We start from the raw sequence: 17789 nt of genomic DNA, 5'->3' as shown, positions 1-17789 counted from the left end.
GGGGCTCATGTAGATGTTGAAGAGGGTGGGACTCGGCGACGATCCTTGAGGGACGCCGCAGATGACTTTGGTGGCTTCTGACTTGTACGGTGGTAGGCGGACTCTCTGTGTTCTTCCAGAGAGGTCTAGGAGGATGAGGGCCTCTGTTTCTCCGTTGTCCATCAGGGCTCGGATGTCGTCGGTGGCAGCGATGAGGGCGGTCTCGGTGCTGTGGTTGGCTCGGAAGCCAGACTGTGAGGGGTCGAGGGATCCATTCGCCTCGAGGAAGGCGGCCAGCTGTTTGTTGACGGTCTTCTCGATGACTTTAGCTGGGAACGGGAGGAGCGAGATGGGGCGGTAATTCTTGAGTTCGGTGGGGTCCGCTGTAGGTTTCTTTAGCAGGGCGCTGAGTTCTGCGTGCTTCCAGCTCTCCGGGAAGGTAGCGGTGTCGAAGGAGGTGTTGATGATGTCCCGCAGGTGGGGTGCGATGATAGCGTCGGCCTTGTTGAAGATGTGGTGAGGGCAGGGGTCGGTTGGTGATCCGTAGTTGATGGAGTTCATCATGCGGACGGTGTCTTCGGTGCTGATCGGAGTCCAGGCGCGGATGGTGGTGGTGGGGGGCGGTGGTTCGGTCGTGGCTAGCGTCGGTTGCGTGCTGAAGCTGTTGTGTACGTCCGCGATCTTGTTGTTGAAGTAGGAGGCCAGGGAGTTGCAGAGGTCTTGCGATGGGGTGATGTTGTTGTTTCCGGCGTTGGGGTTGGAGAGCTCTTTCACAATGTTGAAGAGTTCCTTGCAGTTGTGTGCGTTGTTGTCCAGCCGGTCCTTGAATGCGGTTTTCTTGGTGGCGCGGATCAGTTGGTGGTGCTTCCGGGTGGCAAGCTTGAGGGTGGTCATGTTGTCCGGTGTTGGTTCCCTTCTCCAGGCTTTCTCGAGGGCTCGGCAGTTCTTCTTGGAGCTCTTGAGTTCGTCGGTGAACCAAGGGGCCTTCTTGCTGCCGGGTCTGCTGGGCGGAGTCCTTAGTGGGGCGAGTTCGTCCGCGCAGCTGCTGATCCACTTCGTGAGGTTGTCGGCGGCCTGGCTGGGGTTCGCTGACCTGGCGGGAGGGTGCTGGCTCAGGAAAGCGGCGAGCTGGTCGGCTGTGATCTTGTTCCAGCTTCTTCGAGCAACCTGTTGCTGGTGGTGGTGGATCGTCGTTTTTCTGAAGGTGAAGTGGACGCAGCTGTGGTCCGTCCAGTGGAGTCCAGTGGCGTGGTCGAAGGCGATGTGTTTGCTGGACGTGAAGACGGCGTCGAGTGTGTGTCCTGCGAGGTGGGTGGAGGTGGACACCAGCTGCTTGAGTCCGAGGTTGGCGAGGTTGTCGAGCAGGGTGATGGTGTTGCGGTCGTTGTTGTTCTCCAGGTGGAAGTTGAGGTCCCCCAGGAGGATGTAGTCAGCGGAGGGGAGGGCATGCGGGCTGACGAAGTCGGCGATGTCCTCGCTGAATTGTGTTCTTCTAGAGGGACACGACATGTATGTAACTGTGAACCCCGGTTAAAGGTAACTCGAGCCTCAGCATCACAAAATGGATGCTGCCACCACAGACACAAGTCTGACCTCCTGCTGCTGGGAGTCCTTCCAGCGAGGAGAGCTTGGACAAAGGGTTTCCTGTCAGGGGCGGTGCTAGCACCATCCCAGACAGGGTTTTGTGTATCCCAGGTAGGCAGGGCTGAGAGGAAGGTGACTGCAAGTGGCACCCCGGTGCTCACTGTGCATATGCCGGCTCAAAACAGTTCCAGGGGCACCCCAGCCCCTGAGCTGGGGAGAGACCGGACAAAGGAGAGGGGTGTAACCACCCCCTCCTGGTCCCACCCATGGGCAGGACCTAGTCGCGTGCCAGCCCCTTTTCTTAGGATAAAGGTAGGAGCAGGCCCCCTTCCCAAATTAGATAATCTTGAATCTTGAAGGACTTTCCACGAAAGAAACTCTTGCCATTCTCTGAAGACTCTCCCTTGTGGCTAAGGAGTAGCCACCCTGCACCCGCAGGCATCACCTAAGCATCGCGGCTTGCTGCATGTCCATCCTCCGGATCAAGACCGACCAGCTCGACGAGACCCCGATTCCCCGCCATCTCTGACCTCTACCTACATCATCAGCCCAGCTGAGATTCGTGGATGCGACGAGACCTGAGGGACCGGCCATCTTCAAAGCCTGCATGACGCTTAACCAGCACGACCTCCGAGGGATCCTCGAGTGAGTGCACTGGGGTTTGAGAAGCCCCAACCCAGAGTAGCTCCAGCACCAAAGTCCAGCCCCCCAGCATCCACGAGATCTGCGTGGGGCCCTTCTGCTCTTCTGCTGCTTGCCACGTTGTCCGGTCACTTGCCCGTTGGCCAGTTACCCTCCTGACGACGTACCACGACGTTTTCACCGCTGGTCTGTTTGCTCACGACTGGCCCTTGCTCCCTTCCAAGAGAGGAGCACCCCAGACCCTCCTGGTCCACTCCGGACGCCATCTTGACTCCACCGCGTGGGCTTGCCTCTGCCAAGGCTTGTTGCTCCAATCCTGGTTCCAGCAGCGCCGACAGCAGATACCCTCGCTGGACAGCTCGCACCTCCAGCCTGGTCGCCGACAATGGCTCCTAGCCCGTGCGACTACAGAGTCCAGCGTCGCCCACTCACCTGGTCGAGGTGACTTCATCCGGTGCCATCCTGGTGCCCACACAATCACTGGCTAGTGATTAAGAACAGTGTCCCCTCTGCTTACAGGTCGTCTCCATCACCGATCCAGGCTTGGATCACTCCGAATATCTTCACTGGTCGCTTGCCAGCAACTTCTTCTTTCAGGCTCCATAGACTACAACAAGGATTCCCGACGTCTTTTGAACCCTATGCAGCCGCAGCCCCTGGGCTAGGTAACCCGAGCATTCCGGTGCTCCAACGCAGGTTCACTATCTAAGTGTCCAGATCCTTTTTCGTTTTAAGTCTACCTAGTCGGATTCGTCCGAAAACAGTGACTTTAGAAATATTAGCCGCCATAGACTTTGTCCCGCATCCCGCGTGAGAGTGCACACTCTGCACCCGATCTCCCTAGGCCTCCTGCTCCTAACCGTAGGGTTCAGTAGTGTAGTCCTAGCGATCCTGAAGCCTCTGGATCTTGTTACTTACCTGCTAGTATTTCGCATTCCACTTTTAGTGTATATGGTTTTTCGTGCCCCTCGAGCATTTGTGTAAATTGTGCAACTTGAAGTATTTTCATAAGAGTTTTGTATTGTGCTTAGCTCCCTGACTCATAAAGAGATCAGGGTAGACTTGTTATAAATAAATATCCTTTATTTTTCATAACAACTTGTGTGGTGTCCTTTCACTTGGTGTTCAAGGGGTATATGTGAAGGTAAAACAGCTGGCTTAACACACCCTCTAGAGTTTAGCCTGAAGACTGCTTTTGTCCACGCTACTAGGATAGCTGGTCTATAAGGTTGACTTACAACCAATCATCAATAAGGGTCATTTGGTATGATACACAGTGATCACTAGAATAGTGAGCACTATATATCAGGCCAACTTCTCACAAGAGGCTCTCCATCTTTGGACATGGTTGGAACACCAGGGCATATCACTGGTGGTTCAACACCTGGCAGATTCTCTGAACGCCAAGGTGGACGAACTCTGCCGCAGGTGCATGATACATCACGAATGGCATCTACACTCGCAGGTGGTGCAAGGACTCTTTTAACAGTGGGGAGAGCCTTAGTTAGATCTATTCGCCACCGAAGAGAACGTGCAATGTCATCAATTCTGCACGTTGGAATTTCCAAATAGCACTCACTAGGCAACGCTTTTTGTCATGAGTGGAGTTGTGGTCTTCTATACGCCTTTCTGCCTATACCACTCCTGCCCAGAGTGCTGAAGAAGAACAAGCGCGACCAGGCCCAAGTCATCCTGGTGGCTCTGGATTGGGCATGAAGTGTTTGGTAACCCGAGCTACTGCACATGGCCATCGATCTTCTGATCCGACTGCCTCTTCGGGAGGATCTTCTGTTGCAGCAGCAGTGGACGGTCTTCCACCAGAACCTGGCCAGGCTCCACCTCCTTGCGTGGAGATTGAGCAGCAACAGTTTACGGCCTTTGATCTTCCTCCCGAAGTCTGTGATGTTATCTTGTCAGCCAAATGTCCTTCCACTAAGATGGTATACACCTGCAGATGGAACAAATGTGCGGCATGGTGCACAGCGAAGGCTGTGGATCCCCTTTCTGCCCCTCTTTCTGAGGATTTCTTGTTCCTCCTTTGTTTGGCCCAGCAGGGCTCTGCTCTGGGCACTCTAAAGGGCAACCTCTCGGCCATTTCAGGCTTCCTTAGGCTTCCTGATCAGCCTTCTCTTTTCAAGACCCCTGTTGTAAATCGCTTCCTTAAAGGCATTTCTCATCTTTTTCCTCCTGTCCCTTCGTAATGAATGCTCCAGTGAGACTTGAACCTAGTTCTAACCTATTGTTTGTGCGCTCCCTTTGAGCCGCTACATAACTGTCCTCTTAGGCTTCTGATCTTAAAGCCTGCTTTTCTGGTTGCCATCAGTTCTGCGTGCATGGTGATTGAGCTCCAAACTCTTCTAAACTTCCTTTTCTGACTGTTCATCCGAACAAGGTTATCCTTCGAACTCTTCCATCCTTTCTTCCCAAAGTGGTTACTTCTTTCCACATTGGTCAGACCATCACTTTGCCCACCTTCTTTCCGTCTCTGCAGCCTTTTAAGGAGGAAGAGAGGCTCCACCGTCTGGATCCAAAACGTGCGCTTTCCTTTTACTTGTATCGCACAAAACAATTCCGGTTGGATGACCAACTCTTTGTTGGCTACGTGGGCGCTAAATAAGTTCAGGCCGTACACAAACGGACCATCTCTAGGTAGGTTGTTTTGTATATTAAAGCTTGCTATTCTTTGGCAAAGAAAAAGCCTCCTGTGGGGCTACGTGACCATTCCACCAGGCCGACTACAGCTACCACTGCTTTGGGACTGGGAGTCCCCCTCAAAGACATCTGTCAGGACACGACGTGGGCATCTCTGCACACATTCACGAAGCACTACTGCCTGGATAGCCAAGTCTGGAGAGACAGCTTTTTTGGCTGTTCGTTTCTCCAGGAATTTCTGGTGTGAACGTGGTTCGCAGACCCACCTCTGGGTTGGTATTGCCGGGGTATCTATTCACAAGGTAAGGAATCTATAACTGATTGTCTCTTTCAGATGAGCAAGTTACTTACCTTCAGTAATGCTATATCTGTAAGAGACATAGATTAGTTATAGATTCCTTACCACCCCACCCATCCTCCCTGTTCTGCGAACTGACTTCTAGGGTTAAGGACATCCTTTCAGGGCCCTGGTTTTGTGCACTAGTGGTCAGTGTCTTGCATCGCTCTGCACTTCTGGTGTGGAAAGTCATGTACAGAACTGACATCAGCGCGCGAGGACCGCGTCTTAGTAGCTGCCCCAACGCCATCCCGGCGACCACGACGTCAACAATGAACACGGAGCCGACCAACGCCACCATTCGATGCTTAGTGGTACTGCTGATGAAAATATTCCGAGGATCCAGTCTGACGCCTGGGGGTAATTCACAAGGTATGGAATCTATAACTAATCTATGCCTCTCACAGATATATCGGTCCCGAAGGTAAGTAACTTGATCTATCTGACATTCTAGGATTTCCACTTTCCTTGGCCCAGCAGGGTTGTGCTGTGGCTACGGTAAAGGGTTATTTTTTAGCCTTGTCGGCTTTCCTCTGTTTGCTAGATCAGCCATCTTCATTTAAGACTCCCATTGTTATGAGGTTCATTAAGGGCCTCACCAATAGGTTTCCTCCCACTCCTTTCATAATTCCCCAGTGGTCTTTGAATTTAGTACTTATTTTTCTGATGGATTTTACTTTTGAGTTTCTTCATAGTTGCCCGTTGAGGCTTCTGTCTTTCTAGGCGGTCTTCCTGATCGCTATTACCTCAGCTAGAAGGGAAAGTGAGTTTCAGGCTCTTAGTTCTAAAGCTGTTTTTAACCATTCATGCAGAAAAGATGGTTCTCAGGACCAGGGCTGCTTTCCTACCTGAGGTGGTTTCTCCTTTCCATTTAGGATAGTCTATTACTTTACCTTCCTTCTTTCCTCCCCCTCACCCTTCCAAGGAAGAGGAGAGAATATTTTGCCTGGACCCTAAGAGGGCTGTCAGCTTCTACCTGGATAGAACCAGGGACCTAAGGCTGGATGATCAGCTCTTCGTGGGTTATATTGGACGAATGAAAGGCAGAGCTGTCCACAAACTAACACTCTCCAGGTGGATTATCTTGAGCATCAAGATCTGCTACATCCTGTGCAAGAAGGAGCCTCCTGAAGGTATTTGTGCTCATTCCACCAGAGCTAAGTCGTCTTCTGCTCTGGCTAGAGGTGTTCCTGTTGTAGACATCTGTAAGGTCGCAACTTTCGCCTCCCTCCACACCTTTGCAAAGCTTTACTGCTTGGATTCCGAGGTTAGGACAGACGGCCATTTTGCACGCTTTGTACTACAAGATTTTTTGGTAAAGGCAGGTGGACACCCTCCTCCTCCGGGAAATTGAGAGCTTGAGGATTCACTTCAAAAGGTGAGGAATCCACAGGCAGATGTATCAATCAGAAAAACAAGTTACTTACCTTCGGTAACGCTTTTTTCTGGTGGATACAGTATCTGCCTGTGGATTCCTCACTGAACCACCCGCCTCCCCGTTGTCCTCCTGCATATACCGAACATTTTCTGACATTCTTATTTTCTGTATGTCACTGTCATGCATACAGTTTGTTGCTAGGAAATTCTTTGGGTATTGGCTTTTCCTTTATAATTATGTATATACTATATGTGTTTGTATACATATTTTTGATACTGGGTATACTTGTGTTGTGTTGTCGGTACACCCATTCGTCTCGAAGGCACAGAAAAATTGGGTGGAACTATCATCAGCATGCCGACGAGGTCTTCTTATGGCTCCGGTGAGGTCATACCATGTCGCAAGCAGAGCGGTGATATTATGACGTCCTAGTTAATGTGGGGGAGCTATGAACATCATTTCCATGGAACGCTGGGGCAGGGGTAATTCAAAACGTGAGGAATCCACAGGCAGATACTGTATACTCCAGAAAAAGCATTACCGAAGGAGAGTAACTTGTTCTTTTGCATCATAATGTGTGATGAACTTTTTACCAAGCTACTTTCTCTTGTAAGTGTTTGTAAGTACTTGTTTAATTTAACTGTGTTCCTGATAATGTTTCCAATCCGTCTTTTCTTTCTTTGCATTTCAGACCAAAAACATAGAAACTAAAATATCTCAAAAGGATAAACAGTTAAAAGCCTTAGAGAATAAGGTATGAATGCATGGTTTTAGAAAGTAGACTGTTAAATAATTCATAGTGGTACTTAATTTAAATAATCAACAGAATAATTTTGTGACACCTGTGGGAACACTTGTATTTGTTAGTTGGGGTCCTTTCATAAAAATAGCATATGCAAATTTGTGGATTTGTAAGAAGGTAGCTCACTTGTTTATATGCTGATCTTTTTTTTAAAACCAATTTTATTGTTTTGTAGGAACATAAGAACCACCACATCTGGTGACTCCCGATTGACATTAAGGAAAATGTAGTAGCAATACAGGCTAAATAGTAATCCACTGTTACCACACCAGAACAATTCTCTACATGAAATTATAGCGTACCTAACCCAAAGCACTCCCACTATTCGCCCCAGATCTTGGCATTTTTTATAGGGCATCCTTTGCCTTCGTAGACCAGTTTGTCCTGATGGGCGCACCCGCTCACCCGTTTATGCCATTGAGATAGTGAATGCGGAGTAGCAGATTTTCCTTTACTGGCTATGTCCCTTTTTGCCACCACAGTGGTCACTCCCAGTAGTGTTTTGGCGGCCCTTTTGCCTCCCACCCCTCAAAAATGCCAGAAGAAACAATTGTGATGACAAGTCCACCATCCAGCCCAGCACCTCCCCCAGCGATAGACGTCTAGTACTTTACAATACTTGGACATGTCAAGACAAATGGAAAAAATCTGCGGAAGCCCTCAAACATCTAAAGCACATAGGGACTGAGAGTAAGCGCACTATGTGTAGGCTGGTGGGGGTTAGGTAGGCATTGTGCAAGTAGTATTTCTGTACCAGTCTCAATTTAGAAGAAATCGCAATGGTGAGGGGGCAATCAGTGTATATGTGGGCTGGAGTTATTGAAAGGTGGTGTTAGGAAAGGCTGACAGCTTCACCTTTTCCCCGCTTTGGTTCGCATGACTGCATGTCAAGAGCTTGTAACTACTTGATCTGCTGATTTTTTAATTGTTTATGATTGTAATCTCTCTTTTAACGGTGGGAATATTTTTAATCTGTGGGGAATTCAATTAAATTGTAAATACATAGAAGGGAAACTGCATGAATTTGACTGCTTTTAATAATTGTCATGCCACCTGACTCGGTTTTAGATTCGGGTGCACGCCCCCCGCCTACCTCAATTCGAGCTCCCACGAAGCCCGCACTCGCATCCACTGCCATTTTGCACTTACACTTTTTGCTCCCTCTTGCCGGGAGGAGAAAAGACCCGATTTAGCCCCGCCATTTTGCGATAGTTTGCGCTCTAGTGGCTGGCAGGCCATAGTATTTAATGAGCCTGCCAGTGCAGACAAACTGCTGGAGCGACAATGGAGCGCCAAGGCAAGCCCATCTGTGCCCGTCCACATCTGTAACGTGGCCAGCTTCAGCCATGCTGCCCAAACTCACCCAGGTACTGTATTTTTGTCAATAATGCTAAAAGATCTTGAAACCAGGGAAACTGTGGTTGCCAGCTACCACCAGATACAATTATGGGGCCCCTCACATGTTACATGTGTAGATCGGAGTTCCCCTTCACAGACATATGGCCTTAAACTACGGGTAGAAAAGCCTTTACACTTAGCAGCGCTCAATTAAAAGGGGGACTAATCAATGCACGCTCAATATGTAAACACTCCCATGATATCAGAGAATTGATTACGGAGCTACAATTGGACTTTCAATCTGTTACCGAAACCTGGCTAAAGGAATGGTGTAAATCAGACATTGTGGCAGTAGTCCCCCCCAACTACACGGTTGGTAGGAAAGATAGAAGATAGTCCAGAGGAGGGGGCTGGACATTATTCTACGTGATTCACTACAATGCACACATTTTGAACTTAATTCACTAAAGGGAGCAGAAAGCCTTGGCTTCTGTTTCACAATAAATGCCTCCTTCTCCTTTACAGGAGCCCAACCAGTCAAAGTGCTACTTTTCTAGACTCACTAGGGGGACCCTTAGCCACTTCCTGCTCAGGTATGCTAATTTCACCCTCCTAGGAGACTTTAATATCCATCTGGAATGCAGAAAGGAGCCAGGAGTGGACAACTTCTTTGAGATAACAGAATCCCTCGGAATGCACCAATTAGTTGATGCCCCAACACACCAGGCAGGCTACACATTGGAGACGCCAATCATGAATCGTTCTGCCAAGCAAATCACCCCTCCGCAACCAAGGTGCAAATGGGCGTAATTAGTCACCAATTCAAAGCTGCCAGCTGCACATTATTGCCCATGGCCGCATCCCTGTCCTAACTAGTAAAACCGCAGAAGATTCCCAACTCTTCCACTCTTGGATGACCTCAGTAAGTGACAAGCTAATCCCACTAGAACAACCTCATAAGAAATTGAAAGCCAAATCACATAAAGCCCCTTGGTTCACGCCTGCATTAGCTCAAATACATCTCCGATGTAAACAATTGGAACGCAAGCGTGGAAGGGCCTTTGACTCAGTAGACCAAATAGCTTTCAAAACAAGTAGGAGACAATATCACATTGATATTAAGTTAGCAAAAAGAGAGTACTACTCCAATAAAATACTCAAGGCCAACCAAGATCAACAATCCATCTTCTCAATTATAAAGTCCTTCACAGACCCCAAAGCATTAAGTAGAGGAATTCCCACTTCTCAGACTCTATGTGACCAGATCTCGATCTTCTTCAAGGAAAAATCCAAATTATTCAAAAGGACTTTGTAACATCCTCTGCACAACAACCTGACTTAGACCTGAGGCCTGACCCTACTAGCATTAGTTCCTCCCTAAGTTATCCAGTATTATGGGTGTCTTTCATAGATTCACATGCCTGAATCATTCCCCGTCGTCGAGACGGGAGTCCCCGGTACATATAAAAGTAATGTCCTATAGACATACATAGAGAAAAGTAGGCCTAAGGGCCTTGCCTTAGTAGCCTATCCATGTCCTTTTGTAAAAAGGACCAAATTCCAGAAGGTAGCCAATCAGCTGCCACCTCCCTCTAGAACCTTCCTGTCAGGAGCCTCAGTCTCTCAGATTTTCTACCGCACGTTGTGCTAGGGAGTCTCCACCTGAGTTCTCCTCAGGTTTCATAGTTTCTCTCTTTTTCTCACAGAAAATTGGATATTTTTCTTCAAAACTCAACTATGGCTGATCAACAGAAGAAAGGTCTCTTCAGGGCTTGCTCATCCTGTGGTAAGAAAAGACTACACGTAGATGACAAGCATGAAACTTGCCTGTACTGTCTTTTTTCCTGATCATTCTCCCAAAGAATGTTGAATTTGTAGAACATTCTCTACAAAAACACTTAAAGACAGAGAAGGAAGGCTGCTCCTCTGGTTGAACAGACTGAAAACCAGAGACGACCTGGAGTCTTCAGAGGATGGTGAGATGGCTTCAGTTTCCTCAAAAATATCCTTAAAGAGGCCAAGGGTTACTTCCCCTAGCCCTTCAGACGTTCCTCCTAAAAAGACTCCCTCAAAGTCTTCAGAGGCAAAATCTACTACGTCTGTTAAGGAGGCACCTGCCTTCAGGAAGCCTGCGCAGTCGTCGACAACAAATCTGTCGACGCTTCCCTCAGCGATGAGGAAATCCATCTCTACAGTCTATATTTCTACATCGACGACGACGGTGTCGACGACGACGGCGTCGTCAGCATATTCTTCGACGACTACTCCATCGTCGACGGCGGGTAAGCCTGTGTCGTCGATTATTCTCATAATAAAGCACTCGACGTTGCCTAAGATTCCGTCGACGAAGTCGACGACGACAACAGCTTCGACGACAAAACCGTTGACGCCTATTCCGCCGACAAAGACCCCCTCGACGACGGGCGTGTCGTCGTCGATGACATCGACGACAGTAAAAACATCATCGTCGACGAAGACACAGTTGTCAAGCACATCGACGACGAAAACATCATCGACGAGCACACCGTCGATGGCGAAGACCCCGTCGACGAGCGCACCGTCGAGGACGAAAACCTCGTCGACGAGCGCACCGTCGACGACGGAACCGTCGACGAAGATACTGTCGACGAGCTCTTCAATCGGAATTCAGTTGACGACGCCAACAACGACAATACCGTCGACGCTATGGAAACAATCCAACTTGATTCCACCCAAAAAGAGTACAAAGGATCCAATTACACCGGATTTAACGTCTCTAAGCAGGGTTGCGATGCTCGGGCATAAAGGTAGCATTTATCACCGAGTCCTGGACCGATGCGGCTTCTGGCCCTGACATAGTTAAGGCCACCCCGCCGGACTACGTGTGCTATACTCAAAATCGGAACAAGAGGAAAGGGGGTGGCTTAGCCATCATTTATCATAAAGATATTAGAGGGTCCTTTCAACCTGGACCCACAGGCCTCGAGGAGTCACTGCTTTTTAACCTTACCCTTTCCGATCATCAATCCCTTAGTGGCTGTCTTGTATACAGACCCCCAGGCTCCAAAGCCCCATTTGTATTAGCACTGAGTAAGGTACTCGAAGCAGTAGCCTCTGCCCAAGCTTTTACTCTACTGGGTGATTTTAATTATCATTTAGAATGTGATTCAGATACAGACACCCGTGATCTGATCGACCTACTGCAGGGGCTCGATTTGACTCAATGGGTGTGTGATCCGACACACAAGGCAGGACACACCCTGGACGGGATCTTTTCTAATCATCCCAGCCTAAAGGTTTCATCGGTACTGCCGGTCCCATGGTACGATCACTCAGCAGTCCATTTTAAGGTCTTTTTAATCACCCCCATGAAACCACCTAGTAGTAGAAACGCCCCCAGACAGGTCAGAAAATGGAACACCATTAATGGTGAAATGTTAGATGACGTATTAAAAAACTCCCTGAGACCCCTCGCTGACAATGTGGAGGAAGCAGCCGCGGCCTATACAATCTGGCTAGTAGGTGCCTGCTTACTTCTGGCTCCCCCCAAAATTACTTACTCCACATGGACAAATCCTGTCGCCCCTTGGTTTTCGGAACAAATCAGGGACCATAAAACTCGGTGTAAAAAACTTGAGAGAATTTGGCGGACAAACTACAGTGAGAGATGGAGAGCCTCTTGTGAGAAGTTGGTCTGATATATAGTGCTCACTATTCTAGTGATCACTGTGTATCATACAAAACGACCCTTATTGATGATTGGTTGTAAGTCAACCTTATAGACCAGCTATCCTAGTAGCGTGGACAAAAGCAGTCTTCAGGCTAAACTCTAGAGGGCGTGTTAAGCCAGCTGTTTTACCATCACATATACCCCTTGAACACCAAGTGAAAGGACACCACACAAGTTGTTATGAAAAATAAAGGATATTTATTTATAACAAGTCTACCCTGATCTCTTTATGAGTCAGGGAGCTAAGCACACAACAAAACTCTTACGAAAATACTTTAAGTTGCACAATTTACACAAATGCCCGAGGGGCACGAAAAACCATATACACTAAAAGTGGAATGCGAAATACTAGCAGGTAAGTAACAAGATCCAGAGGCTTCAGGATCGCTAGGACTATACTACTGGACCCTAAGGTTGGAGCAGGAGGCAAAGGGAGATCGAGTGCAGAGTGTGCACTCTCACGCGGGATGCGGGACAAAGTCTATGGAGGCTAGTATTTCTAAAGTCACTGTTTCCGGACGAATCCTACTAGGTAGACTAAAAACGAAAAAGGATCTGGACACTTAGATAGTGAACCTACGTTGGAGCACCGAAATGCTCGGGTTACCTAGCCCAGGGGCTGCGGCTGCACAGGGTTCAAAAGACGTCGGGAATCCTCGTTGTAGTCTATGAAGCCTGAAAGAAGAAGTTGCTGGCAGGCAACCAGTGAAGAAGTTCGGTGTGATCCAAGCCTGGATCGGTGATGAAGACGACCTGAAAGCAGAGGGGACTCAGTTCTTAATCACTAGCCAGTGATTGTGTGGGCACCAGGATGGCACCGGATGAAGTCACCTCGACCAGGTGAGTGGGCGACGCTGGACTCTGCAGTCACGCGGGCTAGGAGGCGTTGTCGGCGACCAGGCTGGAGGTGCGAGCTGTCCCACGCAGGTCTCTGCTGTCGGCTTGCTGGACCCAAGATGGGGGCAACAAACCTTGGCAAAGGCAAGCCCACGCGGTGGAGTCAAGATGGCGTCTGGAGTGGACCAGGAGGGTCCGGGGTGCTCCTCTCTTGGAAGGGAGCAAGGGCCAGTCTGGAGCAACCAGACCAGCGGTGAAATCGTCGTGGTACGTCGTCAGGAAGGCCACTAGCCAACGGGCAAGTGACCGGACAACGCGGTGAGCAGTAAAGAGCAGAAGGGCCCCACGTAGATCTCGTGGATGCAGGGGGGCTGGATTTCGGTGCTGGAGCTGCTCAGGGTTAGGGCTTCTCAAACCCCATAGCACTCACTCGAGGATCCCTCGGCGGTCATGCTGGTTAAGCGTCGTGCTGTTTCAGAAGATGGCCGGTCCCTCAGGTCTCGTCACACCCACGAATCTCAGCTGGGCTGATGGTGTAGGTAGAGGTCAGAGATGGCGGGGAATCCGGGTCTCGTCGAGCTGGGCAGTCTTGATCCGGAGGATGGACTTACAGCAAACCGAGATGCTTAGATGGTGCCTGCGGGTGCAGGGTGGCTACTCCTTAGCCACAAGGGAGAGTCTCCAGAAAATATCAAGAGTTCTTTTCAGGGAAAGTAGTTCAAGATTCAGAATTATCCAATTTGGGAAGGGGGCCCGCTCCTACCTTTATCCTAAGAAAAGGGGCTGGCACGCGACTAGGTCCTGCCCATGGGTGGGACCAGGAGGGGGGTGGTTACACCCCTCTCCCTTGTCCGGACTTTCCCCAGCTCAGGGGCTGGTGTGCCCCTGGAACTGGTTTGAGCCGGCATATGCACAGTGAGCACCGGGGTGCCACTTGCAGTCACCTTCCTCTCAGCCCTGCCTACCTGGGATACACAAAACCCTGTCTGGGATGGTGCTAGCACCGCCCCTGACAGAAAACCCTTTGTCCAAGCTCTCCTCGCTAGAAGGACTCCCAGCAGCAGGAGGTCAGACTTGTGTCTGTGGTGGCAGCATCCATTTTGTGATGCTGAGGCTCGAGTTAACTTTAACCGGGGTTCACAGTTACATACATGTCGTGTCCCTCTAGAAGGGTGGAATGCTAACCCCGTCGCCAGAATTGGCGAGGGGTTAGTATTCCAATTCGTATGACACCTTAATCGACATGTTTTGATAAAGCGATACCAAAGTTAGCAAATAACCGCGAGGATTATAATGCACTTAAGAGTATATGGTACGCGTTATCATGGAACAGCTATTAGGACTTGGTTCCGCAAGCTGCAAACGGGCTCAGCTCATGCCAGAGCACCATCTCACATAATTCCAAGCACTCTGCCTTCAGGATTGTTAAGGCCTGCCATAGGAGTGACTGATAGGAATACATGTGTCCATTTTAGGGTTAGATATAGGGATACTATATCTACAGCAAAGGGAGATTACACCACCTTGCCCCAGCTGTCGTGCAGCCAGTTGTGTCGGATTTAGATGGCCAGCCAGGGGTGGCATAATACATGCTGCAGCCCCTGGTAGGCCCTGGGTACACCTATGCCCTGGGTACCTAAGGTACACTGTACAGGGACTGATAAGGTGACTCAGTATCCAATTAGATATGTACCTAAGGTACATGGAATCCATTTTACAGAGAGAGCAGTGGGCCTGGGGCCCTGAATAGCAGGGTCCCAGGTCAACTAAGTCGAAAAACCAGCAAAACACCAGGCAAAAAGTTGGGGGTAACCATAGTCAGATATCCACCTTCCTACACTGACGCGCAAGGGTACTGCTACGCAAACGTTTCCGGACGCCTGGGGATATTCTAAGGTAAGGAATATATCACTAACTAATGTCTCTTACAGATATATCGTTACACAAGTAGTAACTTGTGCAGCGATTCTTAATGGGTTGGAAATAGAGCTACATCAGGCATATTAATGAGGTAGGTCGCAATTTGCAAGCCATGAGGAATCTATGTCATCACAGGGATGGTGGCCTGCTGAGGTCAGCAGACCACCATGTCTGTGATTGCTTTAAAATAAAGCAGTCTTTTTTGTTTTTAAATGCAGTCTGTTTTCCTTAAAGTAAAACAGGATGCATTTAAAAAGAAAAAATGGGGGGCGTGGCCAAGATAGCGTCGGAGTAAGACGCACTTTCGAGTCTCTCCGGCGCCCGACCAGCTTAGCATTGTATAGCATCGCCCACGGGGTGCTAACCGGCCTTCAGATACCCGCAGAGGTCACTGACATCGAGTGGAGCGGTCCGGAGCGGTCCGGAGCTGCCGGCGGGGCAGCTGGAGACCGGAGAACGCCGTTGGGGGAGAGTCGACATCCGGCCTCGTGAGAACCGGGCTTGCGTAAAGAGGTGGCCGACCCGTGAGTGCGGAGGCGCCGACGCCGGCTGGGCGTGGCATCGCAGAGCCGCGGGTCGCTCCTGCCCTCCCTATCGCACGCCAGTACTGCGGCACACCATCGAGGCACTGAGGTGGTATAGAACGCTCTGTTGCAGCTGACCAGGGGGACTTGGTGGCCGACCAGCCACGTGGAGAGTGCAACTCGGGCTATCGGCGGAGCTGTGAGAGGCCGGGAGCGGCCATTAGTGGAATGCACCGAGGAAGCTAATTGCAGCCGCTGGTGGAGGGGGACGTCCCTACCGCAACTGCGAGCGACTTAGCACTCTGATGTACTGAACGTAGCGTGAAGCGGCTAAGGGCCGAAGGAACTATCCCTGCACTGTGGACCCCGATCCGGCGAGAGGGCGGATCTAGACCTTGAGGACGCTCCACGATAAGACGCCTGCCACGACCACTGGGCCTTTTGGTCGGATTACAAGCCATCTAGGGCCGAGGTACGGCCTGTGGCTCCCTGGGGGAGCCGGGAGACAGGAGCTGGTGGGTCCGGAGACCAGGGACACGACGACATTAGCGGTGGTGGTGCGGCCTATTTCGCCTTGCGAACTGACAGGATAGCCTGCTCTGTTCCCTCGACGGCGGCTGAGACATAGCCTTGAGAGGAGTGCGGGGGAGCGTTGCTGGAGCCGGGGGTCCGGACTAGTGGCCCCGATCTACAGTGGTGGAGATCCCGGGATCGGGATACCGGACGAAAATGTCCTTGCATTGACTCTGGAGGGCGCCTTCTGGCCGGAAGCTTTTGTGACGCCATCTTGGCTGGGCAGACATTGACTGTGGCGCAGATACACGGAGGCCGAGACTGAATACCTGGTGAGGTCTTACGCTGCGCCTGAGCACTCCTTGTCCCTGGAGAGGGTACGATAGCCCTGGTCCTGCGCCATAGCCGGACCTCCATGATGTCCACCACGCTTCGCAAGGGAAGGCCGGGTAAGGACGGTGCCTCCAAGTCCTCGCAGCAGCCATCTTCCCCCGGGGCCAGTGGTTCGTCCAGGCAATCGGACAATGAGGCACCCGCCACCAAGGCCTTCATGACGGAGCTGTTCACCTCTATTAAGGAGGACATTTCTGAGCTTCGCGCCCAGCTGGCGTCAGATCTCCGGGAGGTGCGGAGAGATGTAGATGGAATTGGTGAACGGGTGGCGACCCTGGAAGATCACAACTTGAGTGTGGCAAATGATGTGCACCAACTACAACAGGACATTATTCGTCTTACGGAACAGAATTTGAATCTGCAGGCCCACACGGAGGACTTGGAGAATCGTTCCTGAAGGAACAACATTTGCATTAGGTAGGTCCCATGGGACGGAGAAGCTGGGGACCTGCGAGGGTATGTCCAGGCCCTGTTCTTACAGATCTACGAAGAGGATGTGCAGGAAATCAAAATGGACAGGGTGCACAGAGTCGGTCTGCCTAGAAGAGGGGGGGGTCCCCCTCCGGACATCCTCGTCTGTGTGCATGACTTTCAGGTGAAGGAGCGTATCCTGCGGACGGCTAGAGCCATCTCCTCCTTGCAATTCAGGGACCACCGTCCGCAGCTCTACCAGGACTTGGCGGCCTCGACACTCCAGAAGAGGAGAGAATTCCGCCCGGTGACTGCCTTCTTGCGGGAACGCAACATCTCGTACTCCTGGGGGCACCCCTTCCGTATCATTTTTCGATGGCAAAATAGGCTGGCACAAATCCGCTCCCTGCAGGTTGCGAAGGATCTTCTGGGCCTAGAGGACGTTCCTCCCTCCCAAGCGGCACATTCCTCCCCATCGAGGAGACGACACTGATCTTCCTCATGGCATAGAATTGGTTCTTCCCCGAACCGGAGGCGTCCGGGCCGCACTGCTAGCTTACAAGAAAGGGGTGCTGCGGTGGCGTCGGTGGCCTCGGCCACAGTAGCAGATTCTCAACAGAGCTCTGGAGCAGCGTGTTCCCCGATTCAGTGATGGTTGGGCGCCGGAGGGTCTCTGGCCCTAAGGTCCCGGGGTACTATGGTACTTTTGGAGAAGACACCCCGGACCGTGGCCCTGGGGGTCCCTGAATTGGTTCCCCCACCCCGATCCC

General features: G+C 50.7%; 1 protein-coding gene across 1 annotated transcript in view; it reads left to right on the top strand.

Annotated features, from left to right (window-relative positions):
- Positions 1-17789, top strand: part of SYCP1 (synaptonemal complex protein 1) — a 5090281-nt gene that overhangs the window by 2458323 nt on the left and 2614169 nt on the right. Inside the window, exon 23 of the mRNA XM_086919665.1 lies at positions 7264-7326. Coding sequence (XP_086775791.1) covers positions 7264-7326 — 63 coding nt within the window. The remainder of the gene's footprint in view (positions 1-7263; positions 7327-17789) is intronic.

This window comes from Lissotriton vulgaris, chromosome 5 (assembly GCF_964263255.1).
Source record: "Lissotriton vulgaris chromosome 5, aLisVul1.2, whole genome shotgun sequence".
NCBI lineage: Eukaryota > Metazoa > Chordata > Amphibia > Caudata > Salamandridae > Lissotriton > Lissotriton vulgaris.
The sequence above is the reverse complement of the archived record's forward strand: the minus strand, read 5'-3'. Positions and strand labels throughout refer to the sequence as shown.